Consider the following 18,792-nt stretch of genomic DNA (forward strand, 5'->3'; position numbering starts at 1 on the left):
CATCACATACACAACAGAGTTCGACATGCAATGAAATGCTTTATACGACTGTCCAGCATTCAAGTACAAAAGGAATAGAATTTAAGGACATAAACAAATGTAAAAAAGAGGACATTTACAAAGAACATTTTAGTTGTTGCCATGACATTTTAAACAGCAGAAATGTAAATAAACGGCAGGCGGAAATAACGAGGGTCGAAGCATGTCGCCTTTTGCTCATACACTTTGCAGGAACATTTCCAGATGTTTGATTGTGGATGAGCCACTTTTGAGAAATAATTAAAAACGAAAGTGTGGACACGGAGCGTTTTAGATGAAAAGGCTATTTTCTAATTTATCCGGGTTAGTGTAGTCATAGCCTCAGTCTCCAGTGTGCTCCCAGTTGGTGACAACCACAAATTACATTCCACACTGTTCTCTCTTGACCCAGAGTGTGTTCATGGCAAGGCATTTGCTTTGGTGTTTTGGGAAATGGGCCAGAAAGAGAGGGTGAACTGGAACCTGGAAAAGAATGAGAACCACGTGGCATAAAAAGAAGTAATAGGGGAGTAGTTTTTTGGCCAGGGATAGCTGTAATTAAAAAATTGGCAAAACAGAAGAAACATTTTCAGAAAAAATTTAATGAATGACTTTAATGAATTAAGGCAAGTACTAGGTCAAAAACACAAACTAGGTCATGCCAGGCATACGCAGGATAACAGGGACAGAACAGCGAACACAACAATTTATTTAACAGCAATTGTTCAGTTTCAGATTTTTTTTTGGAGTAATTGTGGATGTATAACATTAGATCTTTGCCTTCCTGTGGACCATTTATCTCTCTTTGACCATATGCCAGAATGTGCAAAAGGTCTTCAAGCAAAATACTTATTATTTACTTGATCATAGTACATAGTTCTAAGAAAATCTTTGTAGTGCAGTGTTTTCCTGTGTTCTGTGGCTCCCCCTGCTGGAACAGGCTCTTTTTAGGAGCATGAATGTAATGAGTAATCCTCGGCGTTACCGCGGGTTAAATATCGCGCCCCGGTTTATCGCGGAATTACGTTTCCCACATAACTCATCGGTTTAGCTGAGGGAACCATACACCAAAACACTTATAGCGAATTGTTTTTAAATTATGTTTTATAGTTTTATGTTGAAATAATAAAATGTATTAATAAAAATAGAATTATTAATTATAAAATGAAGTAAAATGTTAATACAGTACTGTGTACATAAAATAGCATTTTTGAAGTGGCTTCCTTTTATCGTGGTTTTTGATTTTTGTTAAAGTTTTGATTCTGTACATTGAGCTAATTAACTCGAACAACTTGTAAATCTAAATTTACACCAAAAATATTAACACAAACAATCAGGACAAATGGATTCTAGGTGAACTGTTTATTTGTATTTTGACCTGGACAAAAAAGTTTTAATAGCATAGACAATCTTTAAAAAAAGCTACAAATCACAAGTTATAACACATCATACATGACACATGAGCATTTATACATGAAAATAAAAGTTTCTTAGTGATAGCCATATTGATGTAATGTGAACGTTAGCTAGATTTAGTGAGGGATTTTATACTATTTTTATAACAGAATAGAAACAGATGAATGGAGATTCTTCTGTACACCTGTAAATAAACTGTTACAACAATAACATTAGAACAAACACATTAATCGAAACCCACACTGTCAGAGCTTCTGTTATAGAAAATTCAACATCTTCTGACCAATTCAGGATCCAACATCAGTGTGCTGTAATAAACTTAATAAAATGAGTTTGTTTGGTTTTTTTTTCAGAATACGGGAGAAAATATAAATAATAAACAGTTATATTGCACGATGTAAATATTCTTCCTGAAGGAGGTTTGAATTTGTGTAAATTCACCAGTAAGATTTTATAAACTGACCTGGAAATGTTATATTTTATCTTCTATCTCAAGTTTGTAAATGTTCACTCATTTCCAGTAGCAGATGAAGTTCAGCTTGTCATTGCAGTTTTGTTTATTCAAGGTGTTTGACGTGGTGTTGAGAGATCCACAGCAGTAAAGTGCAGCTGGGCATTTTGACACCATTGAGACCAGGCTCTCCAGCTGCTCCCCGCTCACCCAGAGCCATATTCCATCCACAAAGTGCAGGATGGTCCACAAGTTCTCTGTCTGAGTCTGTGCCGTCTGTAGTTTCAGCTGCTACAAACTCGACTCGGAGGTCACAGAGGCCAAACGAGTGTAATTATTCCTACAGAACTCCTGAACCTCCTCCCAGGTCTTCTTCTCCTTCACCAGCATCAGGAACTGATAGCAGAAGAAATAACATATAAGAGAGTTTTTCCTTCACCACAGTCTCCATGGTGTTCTTCAGGGATAAACACACACCATTCACCTTCACTGTTAAATTCTGTAAAACTGCTTTGAGACGGTGTGTGTTGTGAAAAACGCAATAGAAATAAACTTCACTTGACGTGACAAATCCTTGTCAACTTGTCAAATGAGGTGATAGCACAATCATACACGGATGTTCAAAAAAAACTTGAGTTTCTAAACCAGTTTGGAAAAGAAAGTGGTTCTCAATCAGACCATGTGCTTGATGTTCTTTTTATTCCTGTCCAACTCCCAGGAGAAAGGGATGTAGACATGGAGAGTTGATTGTATTCCTGGTGACACGTTGCCAGATCTTTCTAGTTTTTCTTGCAATATGTTTGCGCATCACTTTGAATTTGAAATGTCACACTGAAGTCATTTTCATGTTATTTCATGTACCTGCATAAGCAAGTTGAGAAAAACAGCAGAGAAGACGTGGAGCTGAAAAATGCACACTGTTGAAAACCAGAACACTGGGATCAAAGTAAAAATTTGAATGAAAATAAAAAAGTAGAACGTTTTTAAAGGTGTCTTTGATGTGCGTAAACCTCCGGTGTAAGCAGTAGCATTTTTATTTTCTGAGATTTTAGTGAATAATAAATTAATAATAGATTCACTGATGCAAAACATTTGAACAAATATATCAGAAGTATTTTGTCTGATACTTAAATAACAATTTGTACCACTTTATTTGAACTCATCAGACTGACTCATGACTGTTAAAAACACATCCTTTACAATCATAAGTTTCCTTTACCTTTTATATCCGGTATCATGCTGGAGTTATTGCTAATCATTATGATAGCTTATGTCACATATAAGCCACTTTAGTACTTTACATGCATGTGGTATTTGGCAGACACTGTTATCCAGAGTCTTAATTCAAGCCATAATTGCTATAATACACATGTTGTTTCTGTTCCCGAACCACACATGTCCCTGTGAGTGAATGATGGCGGCCTAATAACTGTTATAAAATATAATCTGATACAATATTAGGTTTTACAGATATGGATTTATTATATAAGAATATAACTGGAATTATGTGGCTGTTCCTATTTTCTTCCACCTCCAGTATGCAATTCGTAGCTTGTACATGATATATATGGCTTATGGTCTTTCTGTTATCTGGTTTCTGAATTCTGGATTTTACTCTGTCTAATGTTTTGCATCAGTTTGCCTGTCCTTTAAATAAAACCTTCCCTATTTCCATCACTGACTTTTGATAGTATGCATTCTCCTCTACAAGCAGTAGGTGTGTGTGACTGGCAACAAACACTAATGGCTGAAGGTCAGCTAGTAGGTCAGATAGCTTACACGTTGGTACCACCATTAGGTGCACCACTGACATTAGTGCATCTTGATTCCATGCTAATCTCACATTTAGACAAATATGCTGGAGACCCTGTGAAGGACAACACATCTAACCAGTGGCATGCGCTTGTGAGTCGATGTCTTAATCTCATGTCTCAGCTCTTCTACAGGGTCAAGTGTTTTTTTTCCAGACACCTTTTTGTATTTGCTCACAGTTATCCTTCCCACAGTGTATAAAATATATTCAACGCATTTCTAGATTAGGGCAATTAAATAAATACATTCTTATATATAAGTAATGGAAGACTTGCATGTTTATCGATCTAAAAAAATAATTTTGTACAATATAGAGGCTAAAGGGAATCATCTTATTCCAAGTTCTTTTGCACACTAATTTTCATAAACAAATTCACTTTAATCGTAAATTCACTTTTGTTTGTTTAAGAATCTTCAGCATGCATCCAAATACTAACCTTAAAACAACCTTAATAACCTACTAGCCTTAAATCTGTTTTTAATACTGTTTTATATTCAATATATAATAAACATTTTTATGAAAGGACATTTAATCTTATTTATATAATGTAATAAAACTGTTATTATAAGAGTGAGAGGTTGAGACAGATGCAGTACAAATTAAGAAGTTGTTTAAGGAATCACCAAACAAGCAAATTTAAACCCAATTCCAAGGGAAGAACAGGGTCTAAAACACAACCTACTGTAGATCAGGTGAGGTACAAACAAGAAAACCAGGACATTGTGAAGATAAAACCAGAACAGTGGCTAACTTAAAGCCTTGGTAAATTGTTTGCATCACAGTCGTATTGTGTTTAAAAGTGTGACACATAGTGTGGGTAATGAGGAGGCAGGTGGGAATGGATTATGACAGTTGATTATAAACGTAATATAAACATAATACAACATTAGGAATGTCTGGTTTAAATCACATTTTTGCTGCCCCCTAGTGGATTAGACATGTATGACTCTGGCAGGATACAAGAACATGCATAAAGTAAGCAAGCAAAAAAAAAAAAAATGCATCAACTAATTTGATCTGAAGAGAAGCTGAAGAGCCAATTATGATAACATTTCTAAATGTAAAAGAATCCTGGAAGTTTAAAGAGTCTTTAAACTTAAATCTGGTCGGTGTTTTTTAGATCCTTTCCTGGAACAGATTCCTTATAGCAACTGAATTCTAATTTTTGCCTCTGAATAAGTGGTTCCACCTATGAAAAGAGACATTTCGACACACATATGATGTAATTAGCGATCACACAAACCCTGTAATTATGGTTTATTAAGCAGGTCTGAAGTGTAGAATGGTCAGCACAGAGAAAGAGAAAAGATTATAAGGTATGATGAGGACGTGTAAACTGAGCAAAAGAAGGAACACCAATACTACCCCTGAAAAATTACACAAACAGTAGATCAGTAAACTGTTCTACACTAAGACTTTCTCCCATCTCCTCTCAGGGGGTTTTGTACAAGTGAACATACACGTGTCCCACCAACATGTCAGAGCAGTACCACGCTATCCAGACACCATAACCTGGTTTATTGGATTATTATATACAAAACTGGATTAATCTATTTGAAACTGGATATGGTCATTATGGATTAATGGATTAATGTGATGTGTTTAAATAAAATTTAAAAGTAATTTCTTTGCTCATTTCCAGTAGCAGATGAAGTTCAGTTTGTCATTGCAGTTTTGTTTAGTCAAGGTGTTTGACGTGGTGTTGAGAGATCCACAGCGGTAAAGTGGTGCTGGACATTGAGGTGGCATTGAGACCAGGTTCCCCAGCGGCTCCCCGCTCACCCACAGCCATGTTCCATCTATGAATTGCAGACCAGTCCACACGTTCTCTGTCTGAGTCTCTACTGTCTCTAGTTTCAGCTGCTGCAGACTCGAGTCAGAGGTCACCGAGGCCAAACCAGTGTAATTAGTCCTGCAGAATTCCTGAGCCTCATCCCAGGTCTTGTTCTCCTTCACCAGGATCAGGAACCGATAGCACAGGAACTTCCTTTTGTCTTTACAATTGTAATTTACCCAGAATGTTGGATGATATGTGGCTATAGAGCCACAATCATACCCAGAATTTGGATAAAAAGGTTTGCCATTATACCAGTTAGGAAAAGCGTACTGTTCTCCATCAGACCATTCCCAGGTGTCTGGTGTTCTCTTTAGCCCAATCCAGTACCCACCTCCAGATACAGATTCTAAACAGGATATTTTTTCCTCCATACTGGTGATGGTTGCCAGGTCTTTGTAGTATGTTCTGCAATATGTTTGAGCATTTTGCCACAATACATTAGAATCAACAAAAATATATTCCCTCGTCAGACCTTCCGCTACACCAAACTCTACCAACAGAAGGAAGATACAAAAGTGCGAGTTCATCTTTGCTCTATAGTATCTGAGATCTGTACGTCTCTACACAACCAAGCAAGACACTTATACTCAAGCCATATTCAAATGTATTTAAATACTCACAAAAGCTAACACATAGAAGCATTTAAAGTCCATCAGGACAGTAAAGTGTGATTCATACATAGATTTTCTTAAACTTCACATGTCCTGTGTAAATATTCCTCATGCAGAGTGACTGGACCATCCCGACTTTGCTTCACAGTTCATTTACATAACAAATAAACATCCTGCTTCATCATGACCCCTGGATCTCATCACAAACTGTTTGAGTTAAAGAGCTGACTTTGTATTTTTGTGTTTTTCATTTATTCTATATAAACCTTTATAACCATGTTTTCTTCCCAGCAGGAGCTATGATGAAATATGATGAAATATCAATCTGTAAACGTAAATATCTAAAACACTACTGCACAGAAGAGCAGAAAGAAAAGGTTTTTCATGGAATTCAGTTACTCATAGAGAAACATTATTATTATGGTGTAATATTAATATAGTTGTTATTTTTATATATAAAATGTTTTTTCATATGTGAATATACCAATCATATATATATTTATATAAGCATTTTATTAATGTACCGAAAAAGGAGGAAAAATCCAACAGGCTCCGGTCAGGTGATAAGCAAACAGCATTAAATGAGATGAAAACTAGGAAATCTTATTTGTGATCCGCATGTTCGATTTGGCAGATTTTACGCTGGATGTCCTTCCTAACGCAACCCTCCCCATTGATCCGGGCTCGAGACCGGCACTAAGAGTGCACTGGCTTATGCAACATTAATGGCTGGGTTACACACACAGCTACATAAACAAAAGAGAAAAATGTAGACCTACACCAGGGCAATTTATCTGTAATATCTCTGAACATCAAGCAAAATCTTCACACAGGTCAATTTATGTATGAAAAAACCATGCAAATAAACACAGAACGCTAACATGAACAATGACCTCAGTAAAACAATCCCACAGAAACAGAATTCTTAAGCTTTAAAATTACACAAGTTCAACGAACTCTTCTGCCTCTTACAGATTTGATTAAATAACACTTATGATCATGTTCTGTTTTTATGTTTTTAATTCTAGTTCTGGTTTCTATTTCTATGTCTAGTCTGACCTTTGTGAAGGTTTTTTGCTGATGTCGAATATTTTGCATCTGTTTGCCTGTCTTTGCCCTTGCCAGTATACTTTGCCCTCCAAATTAATGCAGCAGGTACAGTATGCTCGACTGGCAGCAAGCACTCTTGGCTCAAGGTCAGCTATCATAGGAGTAGAAGCAGCTAGCCATGTGCTATGCTAACTCATGCAAACAACTAGCATTCTGGTGCTACAACTAGCGTCACCAGTGACACCTTCTCATCAAACTCCTCTGCTAATTTCACTGCCAAACAAATATTCCAGAGACAACTAGAAAAAGACAAACAAAGGTTTTCTCCAGTTCTTCTCACAGATGTTCTTTAGTTCTATGTTTATGTTTAGATTTTGGCTAAGTGACTCATGGGCCTCTGTTTGATGTTACACATTATAAGGTAGGAGGCTGAGACAGATGTATTAGCCATTGAGGCTGAGTTTAATGAAACATCAGGCAAACGATTTCAAAATGAAAGGTGAGAACAGGCAAAACAAACAAAAAGCTCAGGTCACGCAGAGCACAAAAAAGGGATTACCACAAATCAGGCAAAATACATGGTTCAAAAGCTAACAAAGATGAAGTCTGGTAAGAGACCAGGTGACTGTAAACATGGTAAGGTGTGTGTATTGGGATGTGTAGTTGTGGTGGCCATATTTGTAGGAGGCAGAGTTTTCTTAACATCTTACTCAAATATGTACACCATCCAGTTGTTCATGCGATGAAGATGTTGTATGGCCAAATTCTCCAAGGATGAATGAAAAAAATTACATTCTTCACTTGTTCCTCTGCAACACCAGAAAGATTTCAAATAAGAAATAGAATTTTTGGATTTTCTGTAGTTTGCCACCAAGAGAAAAATAGATGTTCGTTTCCAAAATTCTTAATTGTTTTATTTTTAATTTTTCCCCCACATATAAATAAAAATCAATCTGACCCAAGCACTGACTCAGAGGTTCAGCAAAACCTCTGTTCCAACACGGCACACGGCCAAGGTGTTTAGATTCGAACTTTAAGCCAATGCTTTTTGAATGATCTCTGGTGCAGCTGCTCAGAAACATTAACTGGGTTTACTGTGTCTCTGTGTCTCCTGAAATGTGAAATATGAGGTGAGGCGAGATTGTTTGAATGTCCATTGTTGAAAGTGCTTTACAAATAATAATGAATTGATTTGAATTAAATTCAAGCTGTTACCTGATAATACTGAAATTGACTCTCTTCATCCATGTGACACAGTGGCACCACTGTACAGTAACTGTAAAAAAAGTTTTGTCCTTGTTCTTACCTTCTTCTATTTATTCTCAAATATGCATTTACACAAAAACTCACTAAAATTTGAAGACTTAGATGTAGTGAATTTCTAATGCATTTTAATGGTGCTTGTTCTAGTGTTTTTACCATTTCATTTTGTGTCTTCTTCTTCTTCCTTTTCTTCTTCTTCTTCTTCTTCTTTTGGCTGCTCCCATTAGGGGTCTCCACTGCGGATCATCCGTCTCCATACCGCCTGTCCTCTACATCTGCCTCTTTCAAAATGTCCTACATGCGCTGTCCCTCTAATAAACTCATTTCTAATCCTGTCCATCGTCGTCACTCCCAACGAACATCTCAACATCTTCAGCTCTGCTACCTCCAGCTCCACCTCCTGTCTTTTACTCAATGCCACTGTCTCTAATCCATACAACATCTCAGCTCTCACCACAGTCCTATAAACTTTCCCTTTCACTCTCACAGATACTTTTCTATTTTAATATTTAACGTATTTAATATTTAATATAATAAATTACAACAAACATAAAAAAAGAACAATAATGTCAGAAATACATAACATTTATACATAAGATTTAGTCGTAATATTTATAATGTCATACATTTGAACAGATTTTGGGCATGTTTTTTAGCTGAGATGATTAATATAAACCTAGAATTTGCAGCTCCAGTCACGTCCCACCTCATGAAGATTATGGACCTTTGAAGAAGTAGATGCTAAACTCGCAAATATCCCGTACCATCTAGAGACGTACCAGTGCCAGCTGGATCCCACTTCATGTGTGGAGTTTTGAGATTTGACCTCCTGGAGTGTTTAAAGTCTCTGGCATGGAGAAGCTGGTGTGGGATCTGTGATGATCACAAATGTCAAGCTATTTTATGAGTTGCTCAGTAGCTCCTAGTTTTATAACAACGTTCTACATGATTCACATTTGAGGTGTTTGAGTGTCAGGCAACAAGAGCAGCCAGCATCAACTCTGCCTCCTTTACTGCAACTTTAGTTCTTAAAAAGGAACCGCCTGCTTCAAATAATGTTATGCATTTGAGAAAGAAGCCACATTTTTATGGTTTTCAGCTGCAGAATAGGAAAACAGATCGCTATAGTGAGCACAAATTTCACATTTGCAACATTCACAGAATGTATTTTTTCACTTCTGTTACAAAGGGCCATGTATTCAGACACTCTCAGATAATAAAGGTATAATATTATAGTTCTAGTGCTGAGAGTTGGAGTATTCAGTGTTTATGGAACTTTAAACCCAGAGGAACTACGGAGGATGTGGAATGTGCTGGAAAGCGCATCATTCGAAACATTGTCGTGAATCGGTAATATTCTTATTCCCTTTCTCTAGAGTGGTGTTATTTAATCATGTGCATGCATCTGAAAGCTTTTGTGTTTATTGATCATATTTAACGTGTTGTTTATGGGTTATAATCATAATTATGTTTGGGGAAGTTATATATTAATGTAATGTCATTACAGGTGCTTAACGACACCAGTCAAGTCCGAATGTTCTGCATTGTTCAGGTTTTACATTTTTATTAGTGTGTCTGTTTCAGTTTCGACACTGATAATCAGCTGGGAGGGGCTGCTGTACATTTCTTCTCTTCTGGGCAGGTTGGACGAGCCGGATGGTCACTCAAGTCCCCAAAGTGCTTTAGACTCTGTGAATTATTTTCTTTTTCTGTGTTTACGCGGCGTCATTGTGCGCTTTGTATTTCTGCTTTTTCCTCTTATTTTTGTGGTGGTTTTGTTTATAGTGTGTGTGTGTGTGTGTGCGAATAAATTGGTTTGACTATACCATAGTTTGCTTCCTCTCCAGGTGTTTTGGTGACGAGTTCTATTGTGAGGGACGTTCCTCTCGGCTTGGTGGTGGTTTCTTTCGCAGTGCAGTGTTCACGTGAGGGTGTTGTGTCGTCTGAGTGCACGTGTGTTTGCTGTGGATCAGAGACCAATAGAGTGAGGTCCCCAGCCCTGGAATTAAAGCAGACTTGGGTATGGGTAGACTCGGCTGTAGTCAAGCCTTGAATATTATTTCTCTATAACGGGTGATTCCCGGGTAGATAAGCCCCTGGGGCCGCGTAGTTGGTTTTTGTTAGTAAGGTAGCTTCTTAAATCCATTTTTGGGAAGGACTATTGAGTTGTGTGTAATCCCACTGGTGACTCCCTTTTTTATCTCTAAATCTTGCAAACCTTGGGAATAAGTCTGACCTTCTGGCGCCACACTGTGGTGAATGTTAAGTACTATCGGCATACCGCAATGAAAGGAAATCCTCATTAAAAACGTTGGTCACTTTATTTACAACTTCGAATTCCACGAATCAACTTTTTGTCTCCAATTCTTTGGTATTTCTTCCCATATTTGTTTCATTAAGCTGCAGTGTTATAATGCCGCCTGTTCGTTCGCAGAACATCCAACACTTTTTGCTCTCTTTTGCAGATGTTTCCGTAACTCAAAAACTGCTCATTCAAAAACTACTCACGTTTTTACTCGCTCACGTGCAGCGGTCCTTGGGTTGCCAAATATTAATTCCAGGATGAATAGGAATTAATTAACGATACAGTTCTTATCCCCCTTATTTTATTTTTTTTCATTTGAAACATTTTGTCTGCCGCAGCACGATATGAACATATCCATGAAAATAAAATAAAAAAACCTAAAACGTATTTTATTTCCTGCGAATACATTTTTTCACAGAAGCCCAGTTGTGCCGGGAACCGCGACCCTGGAAACACTGGTATTAGTGTAATACTTCTAAATACAGTGTACTGTGGCTCCCCCTAGTGGAGCATGCTTGTTGCAGCAGGGGTGTATTTATTATTAGACACATTTTGATGATTTTATATGTAACGTTAATGTTCATAAAAGCACTTGTGTGAATTCCATGAATGTTCAGTAAATTCCAATCTAACTAACATCTATATCAACTTAAGAAGACGCCTGTTTAGCTGTATTTAAATCGAATGTTTCTAGCCTGTATGAGATTTCCTGCACTCTAACATACAATTATTAATAATGGGTGATTTTACACAAAAATTAAGAGTGTGTAAATTGAGAATATGAGAGACTCACTTGCAGGTGATTCTGGGTTTTCTTAATCATTTACTACGTTAACCAGCGCTGTCTCTGTTCTATGTTGAGGCCTTACTGGTACAAGTCATACACATATATAGCTATAAGCATTACTGTTGTGCGACAATCTTCTCTAGGATCTTGGAGGTAAAAGAAAGGCTTGATATTGGCCTAAAGCTGGAGAGGTGACAGTGTAGAGATCCACTATGACTCCAGTAAAAGTTTCCCTTTAAACTTTCACTTGAGACAAATTACAAAAGCTTTTGCCTTTAAATGTACTTAAATGTCCAAAGTGCTATGATTTATTATAACTATAATGTTCCTATTATCATTTTTATCACAAGATTCTTCACTTAATCACCTCAGTTTCTGTGTAAAGACTCGAATGTGACTCTCAGCACACTGATCTATTAATAGAATGATATTAATGACTCAAACACTGATTGATTTCTGTTACAATCATCATGAACACAAAACCTTCTTTAATAAAACGTGTAAATGAGGTCACGTGTGTTGTGTCGAGTTCGAGTCTGGAGTTTCTTCATCATTTATTCCTCTCTAAATGTTCTGCTTGATGTTGAACTGATGCTGAACTGTATGTTGGTGATCAGTAGATGCACCGAGCGTCGATCAGAACACGTGTAAAACAGAGCGTGCGCTCGATCCTGATTGGTGACTCGCTGCGTGTTTCAGCAGTTACGTTTTTATCCTCGTAAATAAAAAGAAACGACTGATTTCATAAAGAGATTTGATTTTGACTTTACAGAAACACATCACATTTACTTTATTACTTCAGGTTTTCTTAATAAGGGTTTGATAACTGCTAGTTTATTAGATTTCACTGCATGAGCAATGTAGATGATTATCTGCTAAAGAAACATTCAGGTGAAAGATCTGATATATAATTAAATGCTTTTGATGAGGAAATTAATTGTGGCCTGTTTTACAGTGCATGTGTGTGATCATTGTACCAGAATTCTAGTTTATTTTTCCGGTATGATTGTTCATTACAGTGAAGCTACACAGACACATACATCCTTCATGATTTATAAGTGGATTAAAGTGAAGTGGACTTGAGCAATATCAGTCTCACTGTCTCTTCAAAGTCTGATGATGTGTTGCTTGTCTCGTCTCTCAAGATGTTGTGTTCCACAGTGTACTGCTGGAGTTTGTCTTCCTGTTCTTTAAAAGCAAGTAGTTTCCTCCACACAGTCTTCCAAATTCAGTTCAACAACTATATGTTTCTTTTGTTTTGTTTTTTTCAGAAAGAGATTTTTCTCATGCTTTTACACTTGAATCTCTGTTTCTGATTCAGTAGAGCATTTTAATAATTATAGTAATATAACTATTATTAGTATAATAATATAATAATAGTTAGTAGTATTAGTTCATATACATTTAAATTTAGTTGAAATTAATGTTGCAGGAAAAAAGTGCTTGATTACAATTTACTGATCTCACTGATCAAATGAAAGGAGATTTGTTCCAAGACATTGTGGATCTAGTCTGCTGAAACTAATGCTTTGCATGTTACACAAAGTAGCTGAAGTGTAGCTCACAGTTCCTTATCATGAGGTGAAAAACCTGGGGCAAAATTTGACTGTAAAACTCTTGTTTCATGAGACACGTTCAGAAAATAAAGCACTCAGAAACCTAATGAAGTCACAGTCAGTCAGGAACATCTACAGCACTAGCTCTAACATATAACTATATATCATTTATAAACATGAATATGGAATGTTATTGCACCTAAGGCTACTTCTTTTATAGACTTTATATCTAAGATGTTCACCAGTCACCAAATTCATTCTAAATGTTTTTTTTATTTGTATCTTAAACTTGGCAGAAATTTTTGTGGAAAAATTTCTATTTACAAATAAATGACAAGTTACAAATATAATAGAGAAAAATAATCCAGGATGCCAGAAATACAAAGATTTAGCACATAACTACAAAATTACATAGCATACATAACATTCAGCGGCAGTATTTGTGTCCTACATGGTAACTGACTGGATGCTAAAATGTCAATTATCTATTAGGAAAGGTGAAATTATATTCACACTAATGCGAGTAATATTTTTCCATAAAAATCACAAACTTTACAGTGTTCTCAATCTCAAAAAGTAGCATTTGTGTTGCATAACTTTCAATTGAAAGTAGTATTGAATGTTCTTGTATTCATTTTTTTGTATTCCTCACAAGTTATTCATCAAATGGAGAGTAAACCAACAAATTATAAGGTACTACTGATAAAAGGAATCTCTACAACAAGATGCTACCACTACCGTGCTTCACAGTGAGTTCCTCAGGGTGACAAACTACTGGTTTCCAACAATTAATTAAATTAGTAAAATTCAAAGGTAAAATTAAACCAAAAAGAAAGACGTAATAAAGTTCATAACGTGTGTCATTTATGCATTATGATCAAATCTGACCCTCCACCAGCAAATGATGTCCTCAGGTGTTCAGCTACAGTTCCATCAAAAATCTAAACCTAAAACAAAGTTCAAGATTAGTGAATGAAGCTAAAAATAAAAAAATAATAAATGCTTTTATTGTGTGCTGCAAATATTCTCCCTAAAGCAGATTTGTGTAAAATCATCTGTTGAAGAAAAGAAAGAACACAGTAAGATGGCATGCAGTTCAGAACATATAGATCATAAAATAAACATGAGTGTACATCTTTACTCACTTCCAGTAGCAGATGAAGTTCAGTTTGTCATTGCAGTTTTGTTTATTCAAGGTGTTTGACGTGGTGTTGAGAGATCCACAGCGGTAAGGTAGAGCCGGACATTGGCGTGGCATTGAGACCAGGTTTCCCAGCGGCTCCCCGCTCACCCACAGCCATGTTCCATCTATGAATCGCAGACCGGTCCACACATTCTCTGTCTGCGTCTCTACTGTCTCTAGTTTCAGCTGCCGCAGACTCGTCTCTGAGGTCACTGAGGCCAAACCAGTGTATTTAGTCCTGCAGTACTCCTGAGCCTCTTTCCAATTCTTGTTCTCCTTCACCAGGATCAGGAACCGATAGCAGTAGAAATTCTTTCCATACCAACAGAAGTCATTAAGCCAAAATCCCTGATAAGATGTGTGAACACAATAGCCATCATATTTTGGATTATCAATATAAGAATTTGCGCCATTGTTAAAGTTCAGAAAGGATCCTCCATCAGACCATCTCCAGCTGCCTGATGTTCTGCGCAGTCCAGTCCAAGTTCCAAAATAACTGTATCCTGATTGAAAGCATCGTTTGTTCTCTACTTCAGAAGTGATAGTGGCCAGATCGTTGTAGTGGTATCTGCAGTAATATTGAGCATAATACCAGTTTGTTAAAAAGTTAACAAATATATATTCTCTTGTCAGACCTACAACCAAACCACAACCAACCACCAGCAGGAACGTGAAAAGGAGAGACTTCATCTCTGCTCTAAAGTGTCTGAGCTCAGAATGTCTTTTCAGAAATGTCTCACCATGGCTACACAAAATTTAGACAGTCCCTCATTTCTTTGTAAAACACATGCAAAAGCAAAAAGAAAACTACTGAAAAAGGAAAGAGCATCATGCTGAAACGTGACGTAAACTGACAGTTTTTCTACTTACTAATTTACTGTCTTCAACAGGTTCAATAAATTCCATTATTCAGTGAATTTTTTCACTTCCAGCTTCTGCTAACTTTCTCAGTGCAATAATAATAATAATCATTCATTTCATGTGCATTAACTTTTATAGCTATTCTTGTAGTCTTTAGACTTTTTCTGCTGACTGTTTTTTCACTGTTGCTACAATGTTCCATTTAATGCTGCTATATATTAATTTATCTTTATATATACCTTAATATTTATATTTATTTATATTTCTTATTTATATTTTTATTGTTACTTTAATCTTTACTTAATTTTTTCTTTTACTGTGAGCAACTGCAACCAAACAATTTCCCCAAATGATCAATAAAGTTTTCTGATTCTGATTTCAGTACTGTTGCATACTGGCTTGATGTGTTCCAACCTCTTTAGCCACAGTTATTAGTAACACCATCCTAAAGAGACCTTTTTACAGCAACAAGAAAGACAAGGTAGTGTGTGTGTGTGTGTGTGAGAACACAAACACAGAGACAAAGTCAAGTTGGTTGAAGGTTCCATATTTATTAGGAACTGCAACAAAAATGGAGCAAAACAAAATCGACACAACATAAAACAAAAAAACATAAAACTTCCTGACTGGGAAACTTCAGTCAGTCCGGAATGGGAACAGCATCTCCAGCACCACCACACTGAGCATTGGGGCATCTCAGGGTGAGCATCCTGAGCAGCTGCATCACTGCCTGGTTTGGGAACTGCACCTTCTCGGATCGCAAGACCCTACAGAGGATAGTGAGGACAGTTGAGAAGATCATCAGAGTCTCTCTCCCCTCTATCATGGACATTTACACCACACGCTGCAGCCGCAAAGCCAACAGCATTGTGGACGACCACACACACCCCTCACACACACCCCTTACACACACACCCCTAACACACACACCCCTAACACACACACACACACCCACAGAATTCGGGCCTCACATCCAGAACTGTGTAACAGTTTCTTTTCCTAAAGCCATCAGGCTTCTCAACACACAGAACTAAACTGAAACTCACAGACACACACACACACACACACACACACACACACACACACACACACACACACACACACACACACACACGCAACTGTGTGATCTGTGCTACAAACTGTTTACATGCCGTTTTTGCACATATTTTCTGGATTGCTGCTATTTGCTCATTTGCACAACATTTTTTGTTAATTACAATGTTCACTTTACTCTTGTACACAGCGCAGTGTGGAATAAACCACACGTTTACTGGCAGTGCTATTTTGTGTTTGTGTATTTGTCCTACACTGGCTTGCGTTGTCTTTGCACTGTCTTTGTGTTGTCTTTGTACTGTTTGCACCAGGTTGCACACGATGCACTTTATGTGTTGAGGACACTTGCTAGTCTTTAACCCTGTGTTTTCTGTGATTGTTGTTGTAGCCCCAGGGTTCAGGAGGAACGTTGTTTCATTTCAGTGTGTACTGCGTCTGATTTATATGATTGAAATGACAATAAAAGCTGTTTGACTTGACTTGAGTGCACAGCCATGCTAAAGCAAGGCCAAAATTCTACCACAGGATTCAGAACATGCATTTACAGCATATGACAGCATATGACAGCATATGTTTTACGACTTTGTGGATCTAGTTTGCTGAAATGATGTCTTTGCATGTTACACAAACTAGCAGAAGTGAGCTTACATTTCCACATCATGAGCTGAAGAACCTGGGCGAGAATTTGACTGTAAAACTTTTGTTTCAGGAGATACAGGCTTAAAAACAAATCATTCAAGAAGATACGTGAAAAAGCGTCTTAAGTACAGTAACGAATTACATTTACTTTACAATACGTTACTGTTTAAAACTGGTGTGTTTCGCTGTTCTCAGCTGGCTTTTGCTTCTTGCCAGATTTCCATTTTAAATAAAAAAATGTTCAGGGTAAATTAATGTTACATTAAAATTTGTTAAATAAAATGAACTTGATTTAGGCAACAGTTATATATCTGTCCTTAACAAGATTAACAGAAACATATCTGTATAGCTGTAATACACCACATAATGATCTTTCAGACTTTCAGCCAATTTTTCTGTCAAGATTTCCACACTGTGTCTGAATTTATATCAAAAATATGTGTATGAGTAGAAACATATTCATTTTTGGCAAACTGTTTATTTGTATGTTAAACTTACAGGACATTTTAATTCAACAAATATCATATTACAATAAAATGGCATTACAAATGGAAGAAAACATTTAAAGCATGTAGGAAATTTACAATTTGTCAACCAATCAGTAGATTTAGACACAATAAAAAATAGAATAGAAAAATAAATGTAAAATAATAGTTAAATAAATAAAGATAATGTACCTGAACAATCTGCCATGTTTTTCGTCTGAGAAGATTAATATAAACTCAGAATCTGCAGCTGTGCTACAGTCAGAGCTTCTGTTAGACAATTAATCACCACTTCAGTGTGGTGTTATAAAGTTTATAATGTGTTCTAATGTACTAATTTCTACATTATTATATTAATCTGACCCTCCACCAACAAATGATCTCCTCATATGTTCAGTTCGATCAGAATCTAAACCTAAAACCCAGTTTAATATTAGTGAATGAAGCTAAAAAGAATAAATAATAAATGGTTATATTGTGTGATGCATGTGTTCTTCCTGAAACAGATTTGTACTTGTGTAAAATCACCTGTTCAGAAAAAGAGAAAACACAGTAAGATGTCATACTTTTTATAAACCTTTTAAAGTATTTTTGAAATGTACATGATTTCTTGTTTCTGAATTTTTTTTACTCACTTCCAGTAGCAGACGAAGTTCAGTTTGTCATTGCAGTTTTGTTTATTCAAGGTGTTTGACGTGGTGTTGAGAGATCCACAGCGGTAAGGTAGAGCCGGACATTGAGGTGGCATTGAGACCAGGTTCCCCAGCGGCTCCCCGCTCACCCACAGCCATGTTCCATCCATGAGGGTCAGACCGGTCCACACGTTCTCTGTCTGAGTCTCTACTGTTTCTAGTTTCAGCTGCTGCAGACTCGAGACAGAGGTCACTGAGGCCAAACCAGTGTAATTAGTCCTACAGAATTCCTGAGCCTCATCCCAGGTCTTGTTCTCCTTCACCAGAATCAGGAACCGATAGCAGTAGAAAGACGTACTGTACAGACAGTCGCTACCAAACCAGTTTCCACTACCAGACATGAAAACACAATAGTAATTTGAATAGTCAATAAAATTATTAGAAATGGCATTCCCTTGCTGAAAAGGTTCTCCATCAGACCACCCTAACCTGCCTGATATTTTGCACAGTCCGATCCAACTATTACCACTATTGGCTCCTAATTTTAAACAGCGGTTATTTTCCTCCATAGAGGTGATGGTGGCCAGATCTTTGTAGTAGACTTTGCAATGTGAAACAGCATCACTCCAACGATTATCACTGTTAATAAATGTATACTCTCTTATCAGACCAACAGCCAGACGGCAACCAACCAGCAGCAGGAAAATAAAACAGATCGATTTCATCTCTGCTCTGAAGTGTCTGAACTCACTACGTCTCTGTACTATGTCCCTTCAGCTACACAAACTCAGTCATTTCGTCTAAACTTCATTTAAAACACATGCAAAGCAAA

The 18,792-nt window shown here is 36.9% G+C and overlaps 1 protein-coding gene across 1 annotated transcript; it reads right to left on the reverse strand.

Moving 5' to 3' along the window:
* Nucleotides 1–17,709: 17,709 nt before the first annotated feature.
* Nucleotides 17,710–18,459, reverse strand: LOC124396221 (snaclec 7-like). Its single transcript, XM_046865314.1, has 2 exons — nt 17,964–18,459; nt 17,710–17,856 (listed from the first exon to the last, which is right to left on the reverse strand). The coding sequence occupies exons 1-2, from the start codon at nt 18,359–18,361 to the stop codon at nt 17,853–17,855; spliced, it is 402 nt and encodes a 133-aa protein (XP_046721270.1). The 5' UTR covers nt 18,362–18,459; the 3' UTR covers nt 17,710–17,852.
* Between the last annotated feature and the right edge of the window lie 333 nt (nt 18,460–18,792).

This window comes from Silurus meridionalis, chromosome 13 (genome assembly GCF_014805685.1).
Source record: "Silurus meridionalis isolate SWU-2019-XX chromosome 13, ASM1480568v1, whole genome shotgun sequence".
Lineage (NCBI taxonomy): Eukaryota > Metazoa > Chordata > Actinopteri > Siluriformes > Siluridae > Silurus > Silurus meridionalis.

Bases quoted from the DNA above. Each gene is read 5' to 3' on its own strand.
- LOC124396221 (XM_046865314.1), bottom strand. From the start codon at position 18,361: ATGTCTGGTAGTGGAAACTGGTTTGGTAGCGACTGTCTGTACAGTACG.